At 44.7% G+C, this 17961-nt stretch overlaps 1 protein-coding gene across 1 annotated transcript in view; it reads left to right on the forward strand.

Moving 5' to 3' along the window:
* PDE8A (phosphodiesterase 8A) overlaps window positions 1-17961 on the forward strand; it is a 194387-nt gene that overhangs the window by 112930 nt on the left and 63496 nt on the right. The window contains exons 2-3 of the mRNA XM_050966628.1: window positions 13059-13115; window positions 17378-17568. Of these exons, the coding sequence (XP_050822585.1) occupies window positions 13059-13115; window positions 17378-17568 (248 nt within the window). The remainder of the gene's footprint in view (window positions 1-13058; window positions 13116-17377; window positions 17569-17961) is intronic.

Consider the following 17961-nt stretch of genomic DNA (forward strand, 5'->3'; position numbering starts at 1 on the left):
TAATACAGACGGGGCCCCTGTGGACGGCTCAGGAACAGGAATGGGTCTGGAAGCTTGCCTGGTTTGGCTACGTGTAACCATTCCCACTCTCTTGGCCCGCTTCACCTGGTTGGCCAAATCTTCCCCCAGTAGCATGGGGATGGAATAATTGTCATAGACTGCCAAAGTCCACATTCCTGACCAGCCTTTGTACTGGACAGGCAGTTCGGCTGTAGGCAAGTCTACAGCTTGTGACATGAAGGGGTAAATTGTCACTTGGGCCTTTGAGTTGATGAATTTGAGGTCCACCAAGGATTGGTAGATAGCTGACACTTGTGCCCCCGTGTCTCTCCATGCAGTAACCTTCTTTCCGCCCACTCTCAAAGTTTCCCTTCACTCCAAGGGCATTTGAGAGGCATCTGGGCCTGGGGATCTTTGGTGTGATGGTGGTGTAATGAACTGCACTCGGTTGGGGTTCTTTGGGCAGTTGGCCTTTATATGTCCCAGTTCATTACACTTAAAGCATCTTCCAGCTGACTGGTCACTGGGTCGAGGTGGGTTACTGGAGACTGGTGAGGTGGAAGAATAGGGTGTCTGTGGCTTTCCTTGGGTTGTAGGTGGGGTCTTGGGCTGCCCTCAGTTTTAGGGTTTATTGTCAGTGTGCCCCCTGGAGTATTCGTTCCCCTTGACAGTAGGTTTTTTCTTTTCTGTCACTTCCATCCATTTGGCTCCAATCTCCCCCGCCTCAATTACCGTTTTGGGCTTTCCATCTAGGATGTACCTTTCTATTTCCTCAGGAACACCATCTAAGAACTGCTCCATTTGTATCAATAGGTGCACCTTGTCCAGATTGTTAACCTCTGTTCCTGATATCCAGGCTTCATAATTCTTTGCAATGTGTTAGGCGTGTCGGGAGAATGACACATCTGGTTTCCATTTTAGGGCTCTGAACCGCCAACGGGCATGTTCAGGTGTGATCCCCATTCTGTATCTGGCCTTGGTTTGAAAAAGTTTATAGTTGTTCATTTTCTCCTTAGGCATTTCAGCCGCCACCTCTGCTAAAGGTCCACTGAGCTGTGGTCTCAGCTCTATCATGTACTGGTCTTCAGGGATGCTGTACCCAAGGCAGGCTTGTCATAGCATTCCTTCTCAGATCTGAACCTTAGAGTTCAGAAAATGAGATACTAGCACCTGAATCCTCTAAGCTTAATTACCAGCTTAGATTCTGATAGCACTGCCACCACCCAAAAATACAGTGTTTTGGGGCACTCTGTCCTCCCCAACCTTCCCTGGGGACCCCAAGAACCCAGATCTCCTGGGTTCTTAAAACAAGGAGAAATAAACCATTTCCTTCTCCCTCCCTCCATCCTCCCCAGCTCCTTCCCGCCCTGGGAACACTCAGAGATCACCTGATTCAACTCCATGAATCTAACACAGAGGAACTTTACCATTCCCTCCCTCAGGCAATACAGACTCAAGCTTCTTTGAGCCTTAACTAGGAGAAAACACTCAAACAGGTCTTAAAGCAAAGCTTTTAATAAAAAAGAAAGAAAAAAGTAACAGGTTTATCTCTGCACTTTAGATGGTAAAAAGTTACAGGGTCTTTCAACTTATAAACAATAGAAAGAAACTTTCTCCAGCAGAAACACAATTTAAGCTACTTCCAGCAAGTGCACATATGCAAATGAAAAAGAAAACAAATTAAAAGCCTATGACTGCCTTTTCTACTTACAATTCTGAACAGATAAGAGACTGTAGAAGGGAGATTGGCAGAAACCTGGTTACACCTCTAGCCCCGTCCAGGACTCAGAGAGAACAAAGCCAAACCCAAAACCCACAAACAAAGGCTTCCCTCCCACGAGATTTTAAACTATCTTGTCTCCTGATCGGTCCTCTGGTCAGGGGTTTGGGGTCCCTGTTTGTTAACCCTTTACAGGTAAGAGAGACATTAACCCTTAACTATCTGTTTATGACAAGGCTCTTTCAAAATTTTCTAAGAAGGCCTCAGTGTCATCACCTGCCTTGTAGGTGGGAAATTTCTTGGGATGTGGAACAACAACTTGAGAAGGGTTGTTAGGATTGGCTGTGTTCTGTTGCTTAGCCCGTTCTAATTCCAGGGTCTGACTCTGGAGTTCCAACTCTTTCTCTTTTATCTCCAGCTCTCTCCTTTGGGCAGCCTCTCTTTCTCTTTCTCTTAGCTCCATCTCTTTTTGTTGTATTTCTAGTTCTTGTAGTTTTTTTCCCATGTCTCGCTTGTGCTCTGCGTCTTTTATTTGTTCCTCTGCCTCCAGTCTCGCTCCTTCCTGTTTCAGGGCATCCTTGGTAGTCATGGTTCCTGCTTTCTCGTGTTGGGGTGCCCTCTGGTGTTTATTGCCTGAAGTGCTGCTTTTTCTGTTGCTTCTCGGGTTGCCTAGCAACAGTGCCTTTCTAACTAGCCTTCCCGGATGAAACTAGAACAAAAAGAAACCCTTCATTTGCATGTGTGTTCTGCTGGTGTAGTTGACTCACAGCTGGAGTTCTATTGTCTAACAAAAGACCCTCGTTAAACTTAATGGCCTTTGCCTGAGGCAATCTCTGTGCACAGCTAGAACGGAGCAAGGAGAACAAAAAAATCTCTGGCTGTAGTTTTGAAAACCCTCTCTCTGCTACAAGCAGCTATCAGAGAAAAAGAAAAATAATAATCTTACTGGCTTTTGGATTCTACTTTCCCACATGCTGCCACCATGTCATAGTGTAATTCCCAACTCTGGACCTTAGCGTCCAGGATATGGGTACTAGCCTAAAGTCCTCTAAGCTTAATTACCAGCTTAGATTCTGTAGTGCTGCCACCAATCAGGAATTCCAGGGCCTGATACCCTCTGGTCCCCCCAAACCCTTCCCTGGGGACCCCCAAGACCCAGATTCCTTGAGTCTCACAACAAAGGGGAATAAACCATTTCCCTCCTCCCTCCTTTCTTCCTCCCAGCTCTTTCCCGCCTTGGGTACACTTAGGAGACCACTGTGATTCAACTCCTTGAATCACCACCCCGAGAGGAATGTTACCTTCCCCCTCCCTTCTTCCCCGGAGAGAGATACAGAGATAAATGCAGAGAGCAGGTTTTTCTTCCCTCCTCCCTTTCCTTTCTCCCACCAATTCCCTGGTGAGTGCAGACTCCCTTCCCTGGAGTCTTACAAAAGATAACCAAAAAATCAATTAGATTTCAAAAAAAAAAAAGAGGAAAACTTTAATAAAGAAGGAAAAACATAAAAATTGTCTCTGTATTCAAGATGGTAAATATACAGAGTTTTTATAGCTTATAGACAATAGAAAGAAGCTTTCTCCAGCGGAAACACAATTTAAGCTACTTCCAGCAAGTACACATCTGCAAATAAAGAAAAACAAGTTAAAAGACTATAACCGCCTTTTTACTTACTCACTATTCTGAATAGATAAGAGACTGTAGCAGGGAAATTGGCAGAAACCTGGTTGCACCTCTAGTCCCGTCCAGGACCTAGAGAGAACAACACACAAACCCAAAACCCACAAACAAAGGCTTCCCTCCAGCTAGATTTGAAAGTATCTTGTTTTCTGATTGGTCCTCTGGTCAGGTGTTTGGGTCCCTGTTTGTTAACCCTTTACAGGTAAGAGACATTAACCCTTAACTATCTGTTTATAACAAGCAGTCTGGATACTCCTGCAGAGATGCGTACAGCTCTCCCAGGGAGGAGAGATTACAGGTGAGCCTATGTACTACACAAGACTATGTGGGAGCAAAAAGTAACTTCCATTGGCTGTGCAGCCCCAGCTGTTGGTGGAGAGTCTGAAAGGAAGTGATGGAGTATATCAGGGGTAGGCAACCTATGGCATGCATGCCAAAGGTGGCACACGAGCTGATTTTCAGTGGCACTCACACTACCTGGGTCCTGGCCACCGGTCCATGGGCTCTGCATTTTAATTTAATTTTAAATGAAGCTTCTTAAACAATTTAAAAACCGTATTTACTTTACATACAACAATGATTTAGTTATATATTATAGACATAGAAAAAAAACTTTCTAAAAACATTAAAATGTATTACTGGCAGGGCCGGCTCCAAGCCCCAGCGCACCAAGCGCGTGCTTGGGGCAGCATGCCGTGGGGGGGCGCTCTGCTGGTTGCCTGGAGGATGTCAGGCGGTTCCAGTGGACCTCCCGCAGGCGTGCCTGCGGAGGGTCCGCTGGTCCCGCGGCTCCGGTGGAGCATCCGCAGGCATGCCTGCGGGAGGTCCACCGGAGCCGCGGGACCAGCAGACCCTCCACAGCCACCTCTGTGGGAGATCCACCGGAGTCACGGGACCGGCAAATGGCAGAGCACCCCCTGCCGCGTGCCGCCGTGCTTGGGGTGGCAAAATGGCTAGAGCCGGTCCTGATTACTGGCATGCAAAACCTTAAATTAGAGTGAATAAATGAAGACTTAGCACTCCAATTCTGAAAGGTTGCTGACCCCTGGAGTAGATGCAGATTGTGGAGGATTCATTTGTATGAGCACTCTTTCTCCCTACTACTCTGCTGCTCCATAACTCCCTCTGCAGCAGGCCAGCCTTTCTCCTGAACAGGTTGGTCTGGAGCAGAGGCAGCAGCCATGCTTCTAAGGACCATGGATATATTGGGCTAGCCAAGGACCTGGATTAAAGCATCACACAAAAGCTTCAGAAAATATTTAGAAAAAATCAGCCTAAAGAAGTAATGTATTTGCTTCTCTTTAACATGAACACTGTTCGGTATTTAATAGTCAAAGGCTTTTTTTCCAGCTGACTCTACCTCTTTTGAGGGTTAACTCTGCCCTCCAATTAGTAATGGCAACAGAGGCATTTTAGACTAAGCCAAGATATGAGAAGTCTGGTAAATAGGAAACCTATGGCATGTAGGCACTTTTGATGTGTTCTACATTCAAACCAAGTAGTATATCACCATAACTAGCACATAGAGTGAGCCTGCCATTTCTGCTCTTTCTTGTTTACTATAAGTATTCCATGAGCAAGTTCATATAAGGTTTTTCTCTCTGTAGGAATAAAAAAACATGAGTCGGTCTTTCCTGTAGATTCTGCTCTGGCTGAGTTGTGAAGGATGAGTCATAGTAAGATGAAATCTGAAATGTTTTAATAGGTTACATCAGATCACTGTCTAGTTGGTTGAACTTTAATCAGAGCAGTCACAGTTGTTTGGGCCAGTCTGTTTTAAGCTTATTTCAGATGTGTTTGTTTACCAAACATTCACTTATCTGGGTAGGGCACTTGGAGCTAGGGTTAGGGTTCCTATGGGTAGTGCACCCCGCCCTAGGGTTAGGGTTCCTATGGGTAGGGCACTTGGAGCTAGGGTTAGGGTTCCTATAGGTAGGGCTTTCCGCCCTAGGGTTAGGGTTCCTAAGGGTAGGGCAGTTGGGGCTAGAGTTAGGGTTCCTATGGGTAGGGCACCCAGGCCTAGGGTTAGGGTTCCTATGGAAAGGGCACTTGGAGCTAGAGTTAGGGTTACTATGAGTAGGACTTCCCGCCCTAGGGTTAGGGTTGCTAAGGGCAGGGAACTTGGAGTTAGGGTTACGGTTCCTATGGGTAGGGTGCCCCGCCTTAGGGTTCTGGTTCCTATGGGTACGGCACTTGGAGCGATGGTTACAGTTCCTATAGGTAGGGCACTTGGAGCTAGAGTTAGGGTTCCTAAGGGTAGGGAACCTGGGTTACGGTTCCTATTGGTAGGGCGCCCCGCCCTAGACTTAGCGTTCCTAATGGTAGGGCACTTGGAGCTAGAATTAGGGTTCCTATGAGTAGGGCTCCCAGCCCTAGGGTTAGGGTTCTTATGGGTAGGGCACCTGGAGTTAGGATTAGGGTTCCTATGGATATGGCACTTGGAGCTAGAGTTAGGGTTCCTATGGGCAGGGCACCCTGCCCTAAGGTTAAGTTTCCTAAGGGTAGGGCACTTGGAACTAGGGTTAGGGTTCCTAAGGGTAAGGCACCCCACCCTAGGGTTAGACTTCCTAAGTGTAAGGCACTTGGAGCTGGGGTTAGCGTTCCTATAGGTAGGGCTTCCCGCCCTAGGGTTAGGGTTCCTAAGGGTAAGACACTTGGATCTAGGGTTAGGATTCTAATGGTAGGGCACTTGGAGCTAGGATTATGGTTCCTATGGGTAGGGCTCCCTGCCCTAGACTTATGGTTCCTAAGGGTTGGGCACTTGGAGCTAGAATTAGGGTTCCTATGGGTAGGGCACCCAGTCCTAGGGTTCGGGTTCCTAAGGGTAGGGCACTGGGAGCTAAGGTTTGGGTTCCTATGGATAGAGCTTCCCGCCCTAAGGTTAGGGATCCTAAGGGTAGGGCACTTGGAGCTATGGTTAGGGTCCATATTAGTAGGGCTTTCCACCCTAGGGTTAGGTTTCCTAAGGGTAGGGCACTTGGAGCTAGAGTTATGGTCCCTATGGGTGGCGCTTCCTGCCCTAAGGTTAAGGTTCCTAAGAGTAGAGCACTCGGAGCTATGGTTAGGGTTCCTATAGGTAGGGCACTTAAAGCTAGGATTAGGGTTCCTATTGGTACAGCTTCCCGCACTAGGGTTAGGCTTCCTAAGGGTAAGGCACTTCGAGCTAGGGTTAGGGTTCCTATTGGTAGGGCACCCAGCCCTCTGGTTAGGGTTCCTAAGGGTAGGTCACTTGAAGCTAGGGGTAGGGTTCCTATAGGTAGTGTTTCCCGACCTAGGCTTGGGGTTCCTATTCGTAGGGTACTTGGAATTAGGGTTAGGGTTCCTATGGGTAGAGCTTCCCGCCCTAAGGTTAGGGTTCCTATAGTTAGGTCACTTGGAGCTAGGGTTAGGGTTCCTATGGGTAGGGTGCCACGCCCTAGAGTTATGGTTCCTATGGGTAGGGCACTTGGAACTAGGTTTAGGGTTCTTAAGGGTAGGGTAGTTGGAGCTAGCGTTAGCATGCGTATGGGTAGGTCTTCCCGCCCTAGGGTTAGGTTTCTAAGGGTAGGGCACTTGGAGCTAGGGTTAGGGTTCCTATGGGTAGAGTGCTCTGCCCTAGGGTTAGGGTTCCTTTGAGTAGGGCACTTGGAGCTAGGCTTAGGGTTCTTATGGGTAGGGCTTTCCACCCTAGGGTTTGGGTTCCTAAGGGTAGGGCACTTGGAGCTAGGGTTAGGGTTCCTATGGCTAGGGCGCCAAGCCCTCGGGTTAGGGTTCCTATGGGTAGGGCTTCCCGCCCTAGGATTATGATTCCTAAGGGTAAAACACTTGGAGCTAGGGTTAAGGTTCCTATCGGTAGGGCCCCCCACCCTAAGGTTATTGTTCCTATGGGTACGGCACTTGGTGCTAGAGTTAGGGTTCCTTAGGGTAGGGCACTTGGAGCTAGGGTTAGGGTTCCTAAGGATATGGCTTCCCGCCCTAGAGTTATCGTTCCTAAGGGTGGGGCACTTGGAGCTATGTTTAGAGTTATTATAGGTAGAGCACATGGAGCTGGGGTTAGGGTTTCTATAGGCAGTGATGAGCTGCCGAAATATTAACAACCGGTTGCCTCCTCCTCACCGCATGAGGAAGTCATGCCCCCCCGCCTCGGGACTGCTGCCCTATCCAACCCCCCACATTCCTTTACAGCCCCACTCCCGGATCGCTTCCCCATCCACCCCCCTTCCCTGTCCCCTGACTGCCCCCTGCTGCCCCATCCAACCCCTGCTCCTTCCTGACTGCCCCCCCGGGACCCTTCCCCCATTCAATCCCTGTTCCCTGCTCTCTGACCGCCCTGACACTAATCCACCCCCCCAACTCCCCTGTCCTCTATCCAATACCCCCTCCATGCTTTTTACCCCCTTACCATGCTGCCTGGAGATGGGGGCCAGGCCGGGGCCGTGCTGTGCCGCTCAACCGAGGTGGAGTTGGGGCGCCCAGCTGACCGGGCTGTAGCCGCGCTGTCCGGCTGGCCGCGGTCGGGACCAGGCCGGAGCCGCACCGCCCGGGGATGGGGTCGGGGGCCAGGCCGGAGCTGTGCGGCGCCTGGAGCCCTCCTCACACCCCCGCCCCCCTACACCAGCTCACCTGCGGGAAGCCGCTGCTTCCTTTTCAGCTCTCCCAGGCTTCCCGCGTGAACAACTGATTCGCGGGAAGCTGGGGAGGGAGAGGAGAAGCCTTGGGAGCATTCAGGGGAGGAGACAGAGGTGGAGTGAGGTGAGCTGGGGCTGGGGGAAGGGCAGGGAGCTGCTGGTGCTTTTGTTAAATTTAAAAGCTCTTTTCGAACCGGTTGTCCCTCGCGGGACAACCGGTTCTAAAAGGGCTTCTAAATTTAACAACCGGTTCCCGCGAACAAGTGGGAACTGGCACCAGCTCACCACTGCTTATCTCTGAATTATTTTACCAGCAATTTAAGTGACATAACAATTTAAGGTCCAGATCTTGCAAACCCTCTGTAGCAAGCATAGTGCTTAGTAAGGCCCAGAGCCCTCAGTTTAGTTCCCACTAAAATCAATTGAAAGACCTCCACTGGTTTTAATGGGAATCAGATCACGATTTATTCCCCTTAACTTCACTTTGACTCCTTTTGTGCCCAGCCAGTTTGCCTATGTAGTGGGGACAGTCTAATCCATCTAGATTTTTACATAGCCCCTGTTACCATAGCATGTGAACACCCAGAACCCCCAGCCTCTCAGATTGGGGTGAGTAAAATGTAGGGCTCTGGTGGAGAGGGCTGCACCTTTGGAAGTATGATGCACAGTCAGAACTCAGCAATATTCACCCCTCCTCACTCTACATCCAGGTTGGGCCCTGGCTCAAAGCTACAGTCTGGTCTCTAGGTGTGTATTTTAAAATATTTAAATTCATAACCAGTTCACATAGGGTGTTCCGGACTCAGCTCTTGTCACATCCATAGACGCTTCGCCTGGTCGTGAGATTAACATATGTGGGTCCTTAGCAATATGTGGACAATTCCAAGGACTGCAGATAGCCTTATAATATCTTTGTTCTCCTTATATGATCTTGTAAAAAATGATTGTCCCTGCCTTGGCACAGCTATTAGCATCATTAATCATAATGGTTAGTATAAAAATGTTCTGATCGCTCTTTTTAAAGCAGGATGAATGTAAAGGAAATGACAAAACATACAGCTGGATAAAGGTGTATTTGTGCAATTGTTATACATGTAGGCTTGAGGGAAAGGGGGTTAATTATAGTTTTAGCTGTATTTTTAAAATTTATTGAATCCAACCAGACTTCAGAGTTTCTGCTTTAGTGCTGCATTAAATCCTTGTTGAAGCCTTTACAGTGTCATGGTTGACACAGTACTTAACCAAAACTTTGATTCTTGAGACTTCCAGCTGCATAAGTAGTACTGAAATGATTAATCAGGTTATTTGAACAGATTTCAACCAGATTAAGAATTAATCAGATTGCACCAAAACTTTCCAGCTGAGACGCAAAAGAGGGTTTTTCTTCCACCTGGGACAGAAAGTTAACATGTAACAAGATAGTTTATCAAGTGCAGGCGGTGTCTGTAAGTGGAGCTTAAACGTCACGTTGGCAAAAAAGTGTTTTGTAGACTCAGCTAACTCCCTGTTGGACAACTCTTGCTTGGTTTATTGCAGTGACTAGTCCCATTGTTCTCATGAAACTGTCTATGTGAGGAGAGTGAACAGGAATTCGTTCCATGCATGCCCATTTCAAAAGTACAGTGAAATAGGACATAACTGATCATGGTTGATAGTGTCTACTAAAGGGAAGTTGTGGTCTGAAATAGTCAGGAGTTTCAGATGAAACTGAGGTGATGGATTGAGAGATCTGTATGGGAAAAACTGTGCAAGGCCTTCCAACACAGTTCTGACAGTGCCTGGCTCCAACCATTGCTATTAGGACCCAATCCTGCTCAGTGCAAAGCACCTCCTGAGAGATGCTTGGCTTCTTTAACCCCCTGCAGATGTCAACGGATGTTGAAGGTGCTTGATTCCATGCAGGATTAGACCGTTGATCTTTTAATGCTTCTATGAGCAAATGAAAGCAATAGTTGGCAGCAGTAATTGTATCTTACTGTTTAATATTAGACGTGGCACTGGTTCTAAATACCCGTAAACTTTGGGAAAGTTCAGCTCTGGGTCTGAACCTTACAGCTCAAAGCCATTGTTAGTTAAAATTGAAAACACTTTCTGCTGGCAGCCTGAATGCACAAAAAAAAATCTTTCAAAATGTAATGTAAAGTATGGTTATGCTCAGAAAAGTGACTGTAAAAATGGCAACTCTTACTCTATCGATATTCTCCGTGTATGTCCTCCAGGCATTTCTGCTGACTTTACTGATTAAAACCAAGTTGGTACTGCTGTTAGCACCACAAACCCAATAAAACCATGGCAGAGAGAGATGGATTTGCACCTTCCTCATGCATCATCAACTAAATTACCAGCTAATTTCTTAGTGCAAAATCCTTATGTGGTGATGAGGTGAGAGGCAGAACAAAGCAGTTTGATTTTTTACATCCCATGAAGAATTTTCAGTGTTTGCAATGAGAAGAATCACCTTTGGGGAGTGTTTAAAGTGAATAAATCTGATCTGGAAGCTATTGAGAAAGTAAATCTGGAACCCTCTCCATGTTGATTTTACAGTCACTGTTAGAGCCACACTTTAATAACGAAGGCATAAACTGTTCCTGGATTGTTTTCTCAGGTGTTACACTGGCATTTTCCTCACCTCATATTCCTTTCTCATTTCAATTTATATTGGTGATTTCCAAATTGATAAACAAATAAGCTCATATGAAGTGCCTTAAGGGCTATGCAATGGAGCAATAAGGCCATAGAGAGAAAAGAGCATGTAATTTTAAAAGGTTTTCATGTGGTATATGGGATGTAATGATGGTTCTTTAAAATTACTTATTGGAAAAATTCTAGACAGCAAAGGATTAAATCTGATCTTAAAAGTGTGGTTTTACTCTGAAAAAGCAACAATGTAAAAATGCCACCTCTATACTCAACAGATCTGTTCCTGTGTGTATATGATCCCAAGTCCTCTTTGTTTACTACATTGCCAAAAATAAGTTTCTTCTGCTTTTTTACCCCAGTTAGCCCTGCAGCGCCTGCACAGCTAAGCGAGAACCAGCTGGATTTTAGTTGCCCTTTTTACATCAAGAGAATTCTTTACTAATTGTTTGTGTTCTATCTCCCAGGGTACATCATCAACAGCCCCCCCCAAAAAAACAAACAAACAAACAAAAACCAACCTTATGGCAGTAAGTCTCAGAGCCTGGATTAACTGACTCGGGCTTAAAATAGCTGTGTAGATGCTTGGGCTCCAGCTGGAGATGAGGCTCTGAAACCGGGGGTGACGGGCGAGGTCGGGTCATGGCTCCAACCTGAGCATGAACATCTACACTGCTGTTTTTAGTCCCTCAGTGAGAGCCTGGATCAGTTGGCCCAGGCTCTGAGACTTGTTGTGGCTACGTTTTGGTTTTGCTGTGTTAATGCACCCTCAGAGACCAAAAATACAAAAGGCCAGATTTTTAAAGGTATTTAGGCCCTTAAAGATGCAGATAGGTGCATAAGCGCGTCTGAAAATCCCGCACCTATGTGCATCTTTAGGCACCTAAATACCTTTGAAAATCTAGCCCAAAGCCACTTAAGATCCATTACATTTACTCCTGTTCCTGTCTTCAGGCAATAATGCCTAATAGTCTGTGGTATCAAAGACAGTTAGTTGGTGGAGCTAGTAAGAGCAGCAGACACACCTGGTCATCATTACTTGTAATGGTGCAAGAGAAGGAAAGATCCTAGCTTGACTCTCGGATCCCAAGCTAAATTTGCACTTAGAAAAAGACTCTTTTCATGTGTAATTCGTGCACGCTCGATATGAACACACAATGAACATGGCACACCACGAAGACATTTTACAATCACTTTTCAGAGCAGAAGTGCATTTTAAACATACATGCCTTTAAATGCTTATCTCTGAGTTCTACAGTCTTCAGGTTCTGAGGGCTCTCATGGTCTCCACTAGCATGGCCTTGGGAAATAATGCATCAGAGCATACTTTGGGAAATGAAGTGTGCATGTTTATTTGTACAGCTTTCAAGCATTCATCATTATGTAGCGAAATCCATTACTGATAAGGTTTCTAAAGCAGAGTGTGACAGCGCACACCGCTAGTCTGGCACCTCCTCCTGGCTACTCTGGGGATTAGCTCATCAGGTCGATGCCCCTTTGCCACAGTTGTACACCATCACACCATCTCTCCCTCAAATCTGCAGCTCCTCTTTCGTCCCAGGAAGCACAGCGTCCTCTTCGTGACCCAGCCTTCTGGGCAGGTCACTCAGCATTTACCCCCCTTCTGGGATATATCAAAGTCTTTCCTTCAGCAGCCCTATGCAGTATTCCCATTCACTGCCTCAACCAAGCAGTTCTGGGCTTTACTCTCCCAGCCCTCATTGCTCCTTCCCTGGACTGCTTCCTACCACTCATTTCCCCCCCACTTTCTCTGGGTGTACTAGCTCCAAACCTTGCTCCCTGTACCTAAGGAGTGATTGCTCTTTCCCAGCAGCCCTTGTCTGTTGCCAGCTTCCTGGCTTTATAGGCCCTGCCTATTCCTGCTCAGCTGAGCCTGCTTTCTATCAATTCCCTGCCTTCTGGCTCTCCCTCCAGGTGCAGGCTGTGCAGTTAATTGGCCTGCCTGGTCTTCTTAACCCCTTCCAGTCCTGTGTGGGGTGGACACCCCTCACCTAGTTCCATACTTTTACCTTTCTTTTGTGAATTAAATGCTTATTTCCATTTTTAAAAGAGAGCTATTTCTGAACATTTGCCTGTGTTGTGGAACCGCTTAAGTGATACTGAGAATACAGAAAAATAACGGGCTGTCTAGCATACTCACAGGACTAATACATAGCGTTATGTTTGAAATGACAATAGGAAAGTGACTGTAACCTGCTCGTTGATTTGTAACCTTGTTGTTGCATTGAATAGGAATTTTTAAAAGCAACACAAAACCCTCATAGATAGACAGGCTGATAATGATAGCAATATATTTGTGACCCAGTGGTAAATAGGAGAGCTCTTCTTTTAGAGAGCTGCTTTTCCTTCCTCCGTGAGCAGGTATTTATTTATAAAATTCTCTTCTGTTTTGTAGGCAGCAGTGACAGATGTGCAGTTTGGCCCTATGAGACTCCACCAAGATCAACTTCAGGTAACACTTTAGGAAATACTGAAATGAAGGTGAAGTTTCATGATCATCACACTGCATTTGTCCTGTAATTTACAGTATGCACATTGATGTTCAAATAAATATTTCACAGCTCAAACTAAAGACCAAATTTTCAGCAGGGCAACATTTGTGATTGGATCCATTGTGTGTGCACAACCCTTCCCCAGGGCATTTTGGCATGCCAGGCAACAAGCATGTTATCTAACAGATACAGCACTTTGTAAGTTTTCCCATCCTAAAATAAATCCCCACCCTATTTCCAGTCTCTCTCCCTTCTCCCTTGCATCTCTCAATGTATTGAACATGATATCTACAACTATTTCTCCTAGTTTGTTCTCCACTTCTACCTGTATTCCAGTCCAATCTGGTTCTCACCCACTACACTTCACTCTACTGAAACTCCTCTGAACAAGGTTGCTCTTTAATTATCCAAATGGACAAATCTCAGACCTTCTGCTCCATCCTCATCCTCTTTGAGTTTTCAGCAGCCCTTGACACTGTTGAGCATAGCCTCCTTCCTGAAGCCTCATCCTCTCTCAGCTTGTGCAACTCCATCTCCCTTGGTTCTGCTCCTACCGCTCTGGTTGTTCCATCAGTACCTCTCTTGGTGAATCCACCTCTTCACCCCCTCACCCTTTCCAGGAGTATCCCATAGTGGTCCATCAATGCTCCACTCATCTTCTCCCTCTGCACCCCATCTCTAAGTAATATCCATTCACATGGTATCAGCTTATTCTTAATAATATGGCAAAGGCTGAACTCGTCTTCCCAAATCCTTCCTACTCCCTAGTTTCTCTGTCACCGTTGACAACACCACAGTTCTCCTTATAACTGAGGCCGATAACTTGGTGTCATCCTGGAGTCCACTACCTCTCTTGCTGCACAGATTCATTCATAGATTCATTCGTAGCTCATAAGGCCAGAAAGGACCATTGTGATCATCTAATCTGACCTCTTGCATAACACAGGCCTCTTATAGGACTTCCCTATATTAAATCCTCTTTGAATGAGATCATCTCTTCCCTGTATTAATTCCTCTTTAAATGAGATCATTGCTTTTAGAAAAAAAATCCAATCTTGATTGAAAAATTTCCAGTGATGGGCAATCCACCACAGCCTTAGTTAATTACCCTCATTTTTAAAATGTACACCTTATTTCAAGGTTGAAATTTTTTAGCTTCAATTTACAGCCATTGGATCCTGTTGTATTTTTATCTTCAAGACTGAAGAGCCCTCCATTATTAAATTTATTTTTCCCGTGTACGTACTTATAGACTTTGATCAAATCCCCCTTAACCTATCTTGGATAAGTCTTGTTCTTCCATCCTTTAATCATTGCCATGGCTCTTCTCTAAAACTCTCCAGTATTCCTTGAACTATGATACCAGAACTGGACACGTTATTCCAGTACTGGTCACACCAGTGCCAAATACAGAGGTAGAAGTAGAGAGGTTACATTACTCGATATTCTCCTGTTTTTATACATCCAATGGATCACAATAGCTGTTTTGGCCACGTCATTGCAATGGGAGCTCATGTTCAATTGATTAGCCATATAGCCATCATGAAGTCTGAAAAAGACTTGTGGGTCACCACTTTCCAGGATAGAGTCCCCCATCCTGTAAGTATTACCTCCATTCTTAGTTCCTAGATGTATAGATGTACATTTAGCTGTATTAAAAGACATATTATTTGCTTGGGTCCCTCTTACTAAGTGATCCAGATCGCTTGGTAACAGTGAACTGTCCTCTTCATTATTCACCACTCCCTCAATCTTTGTATATCTGCAGTTTTTATCAGTAATGATGTTATAGTTTCTTCCAGAGTCATTGATAAATATGTTAGAGTGGGGGGCCAAAAAGTGCTTCCTTTGAGACCCCACTAGAAATACATGCTCTCGATAATGATTCTCCATTTCTGATAACATTTTGAGACCTATCAGTTAGCTAGTTTTTAATTCATTTAATGTGTGTCATCGTAGTTTCTTAATTAAAATGCTGTGTGGTATGAAATCAAATGCCTTACAGATGTCCAAATATATTACATCAACACTATTACCTTTATCAATCCAATTAATAATCTCACCAAAAAAAGATATCCAGTTAGTTTTACATGATCTGTTTTCCATAAACTCATACTAATTGGCAATAATTATATTACCCTCCTTTAATTCTTTATTGACCAAGTCCTATATCAGCTGTTCTATTATTTTTCACAGGATCAGTGTCAGGCTGACAGAAATACTGGCCAGGTTGTCCCATTGACTTCTTTTAAATATTGGCACTACATTAACTTTCTTCCAGTCCCCTGCAACTTCCTCACTGTTCCATGCCTTATTGCAAATCTGCATTAATGCCATCTCTTTTAAAACACTTGGATGCAAGTTAACTGGACCTGCAGATTTTAAAATGTCTAATGTTCAGTAGCTGCTGTTTAGCATCCTCCCTAGTTACAGTTGGACTGGAGAGTATTTCGTTGTCATATGACTGAATACATCATCCTGCTTTTGCCCCAAACGAGAGCAGGAATATTTCTTGCACACGTCCATCTTTTCTGCATTATTGTTGACAATTCTACCATTTCCATTTAGTGATGGTTCAGTAAATCAAGCCTCATAATACCCATGGGAGGTAGTGAAGTATTATTATCCCCATTTTACAGATAGGGATACTGAGGTACAGAGAGGTTAAACAACTTCAAATCTATGGCAGAGCCAGGACTACAACCCAGATCTGCTGATTGCTGTTTTGTGCTTTTGCTACAAAATGATCCTTCCTTTCTTAAGATTGTTATAAATTAACTTCACTAAAAATAGCCCAAACTATTACATGTTTTTACGGAGAGCTTAGCATAAACTACTATTCGTTGCTATAAAAGGAATCTGAGCTAAATGAACACAAAGTCCTTCACTCTTACAAAAATATGCACTACATGTAAATGTTAAGATTTATTGATAGACATTCCACCAACCGGGGGTCCAAAGTGTAGCTACCACTGGAATTCTTAAAATAGCCCAGAAGTATAAAGTTCAGCAGGATGTGGTGTGAGTTACAGAAGCTATACATTATTGTTTGACCACAGTATACATATCTTACTGTAGTTTGATTAAATTACTGAAAGTTTTGGTGTTGTGTGACAGTGACTTTATTGCCCTTCTTCCAAAAATGGACACACACACTGTATTATCTGACAAAGCAGCATTAATTAAAGGCCCATATTCTATCTGCAAACAACCCAAATCAAGCCTCTTCCTCACTCCCTACACAGTGTCATCCTGATGCAAAGCCTATTGCAGTCAGTGGCAATTTTTCTGTAGACTTTAATGACCTTTGGATCCGGCCCTCTTCAACTTCTATAGCACCTTCCATCGTGGTTCTCCGAACGCCGTACAAACATGAAGGAATTAAGCCTCCCTCCACCCCTATGAAGTGGGTAACCAGCATTATCCCCATTTCAAAGAAAAAAGAATCTGAAGCACACAGACACTAAGCTTGCCAAAAGTTACAGCGCAAGTTTGTAATCACGCCAGCCCTAGGTCCCAGAATTCCTGACTCTAAGATTTTTATTTTAACCACAGCACACTCCCTCTGGAATAAATTGCAAGGCAGACTCTGCCTAGGAGTCATAGCTGGGGCAAGCTGCATGCACAGGAATACCGCCCTTGACCTCAGAACCCCATGAGCTCATCAGGACTCCCATAGTTCTTGCTAGTTACAATATTACAGGGGAGTCAGGATGAGATGGAAGGCCCAGCACGTTTTCCATCATGCCGCTGCAGCATCTGTGCAGATTTCCCCACAAATTCTTTAGTCTGTGATTCCAGCAGTGTTAGCAAGTGGACATCCTGTACGAAGGCCCAGTCCAGCAAAGCCCTTAAGCATGTGCCTGGGACTGCTCACATGCTTGCAGTAACACCCCTTTTAAGTGCTTTGCTGGAACGGGGTCAAAGCTAGCAAAATGAATGAAAGTTACTTGTATGTCCATACAAGGACATATCACAGACTATTTCTATGATAAACCATATGTTTATTGTTATTACACACACTGTATTCTAGTTTTAATAGTGTCCCCATTAAAATATTCCTTGGCTCTATCAAAAATAGTCTTATTAAATACTCTGTGTAAATCTTGTAAGTGGACTTCACTAAAGTTTTCATAAAGTGGCTTAGGACTTGTAGAAATAGCAGCTGTTCTGTATATTTAAAGATCTTTTAAACATGATTCACTCTGTTTCTTTGACTCAGGTACTCTTAGTGTTTGCCAAAGAAGATAACCAGAGTAATGGGTTCTGTTGGGCCTGTGAGAAGGCTGGGTTTCGGTGTAATATTGCTAGGACACCTGAATCTGCACTAGAATGTTTTCTGGATAAACAGCATGAAATTATCATTATCGACCATAGACATTCCAGATATTTTGATGCAGAAGCTCTGTGCAGGTAAGTTCCATAACAATGGAATTTAAAAACTAGTATTTTTGTTATAAAGGAATAGATGGAAACTCAGAATGTGATTATAGGCAGGAAGAATGTATAAAGTTATAGTGAATCTGTTGCTACAAATTTGTCATTTATATATTAGCTTTTTGATAAAAATCTAGAAATGTGCAAAAAGCAGTGAGACCTGAGGGGTGTACACAATTGCTTTGTCATTTGCAAAGTAATAAATAACTGCTGAGACTTTATTGCCAAAGTGAGGCTGAAGTTCTGGAGTTTCAAACACTTAGACCCACAGTTGCATGCCTAATTTGCAAACAGAAATCTGGGAATTCCATACATAAATTCATTTTATTAACTATTTATATGCATAGGTGCTGAAACTAGGGGTTCTGG

Source organism: Gopherus flavomarginatus, chromosome 9 (assembly GCF_025201925.1).
Source record: "Gopherus flavomarginatus isolate rGopFla2 chromosome 9, rGopFla2.mat.asm, whole genome shotgun sequence".
Lineage (NCBI taxonomy): Eukaryota > Metazoa > Chordata > Testudines > Testudinidae > Gopherus > Gopherus flavomarginatus.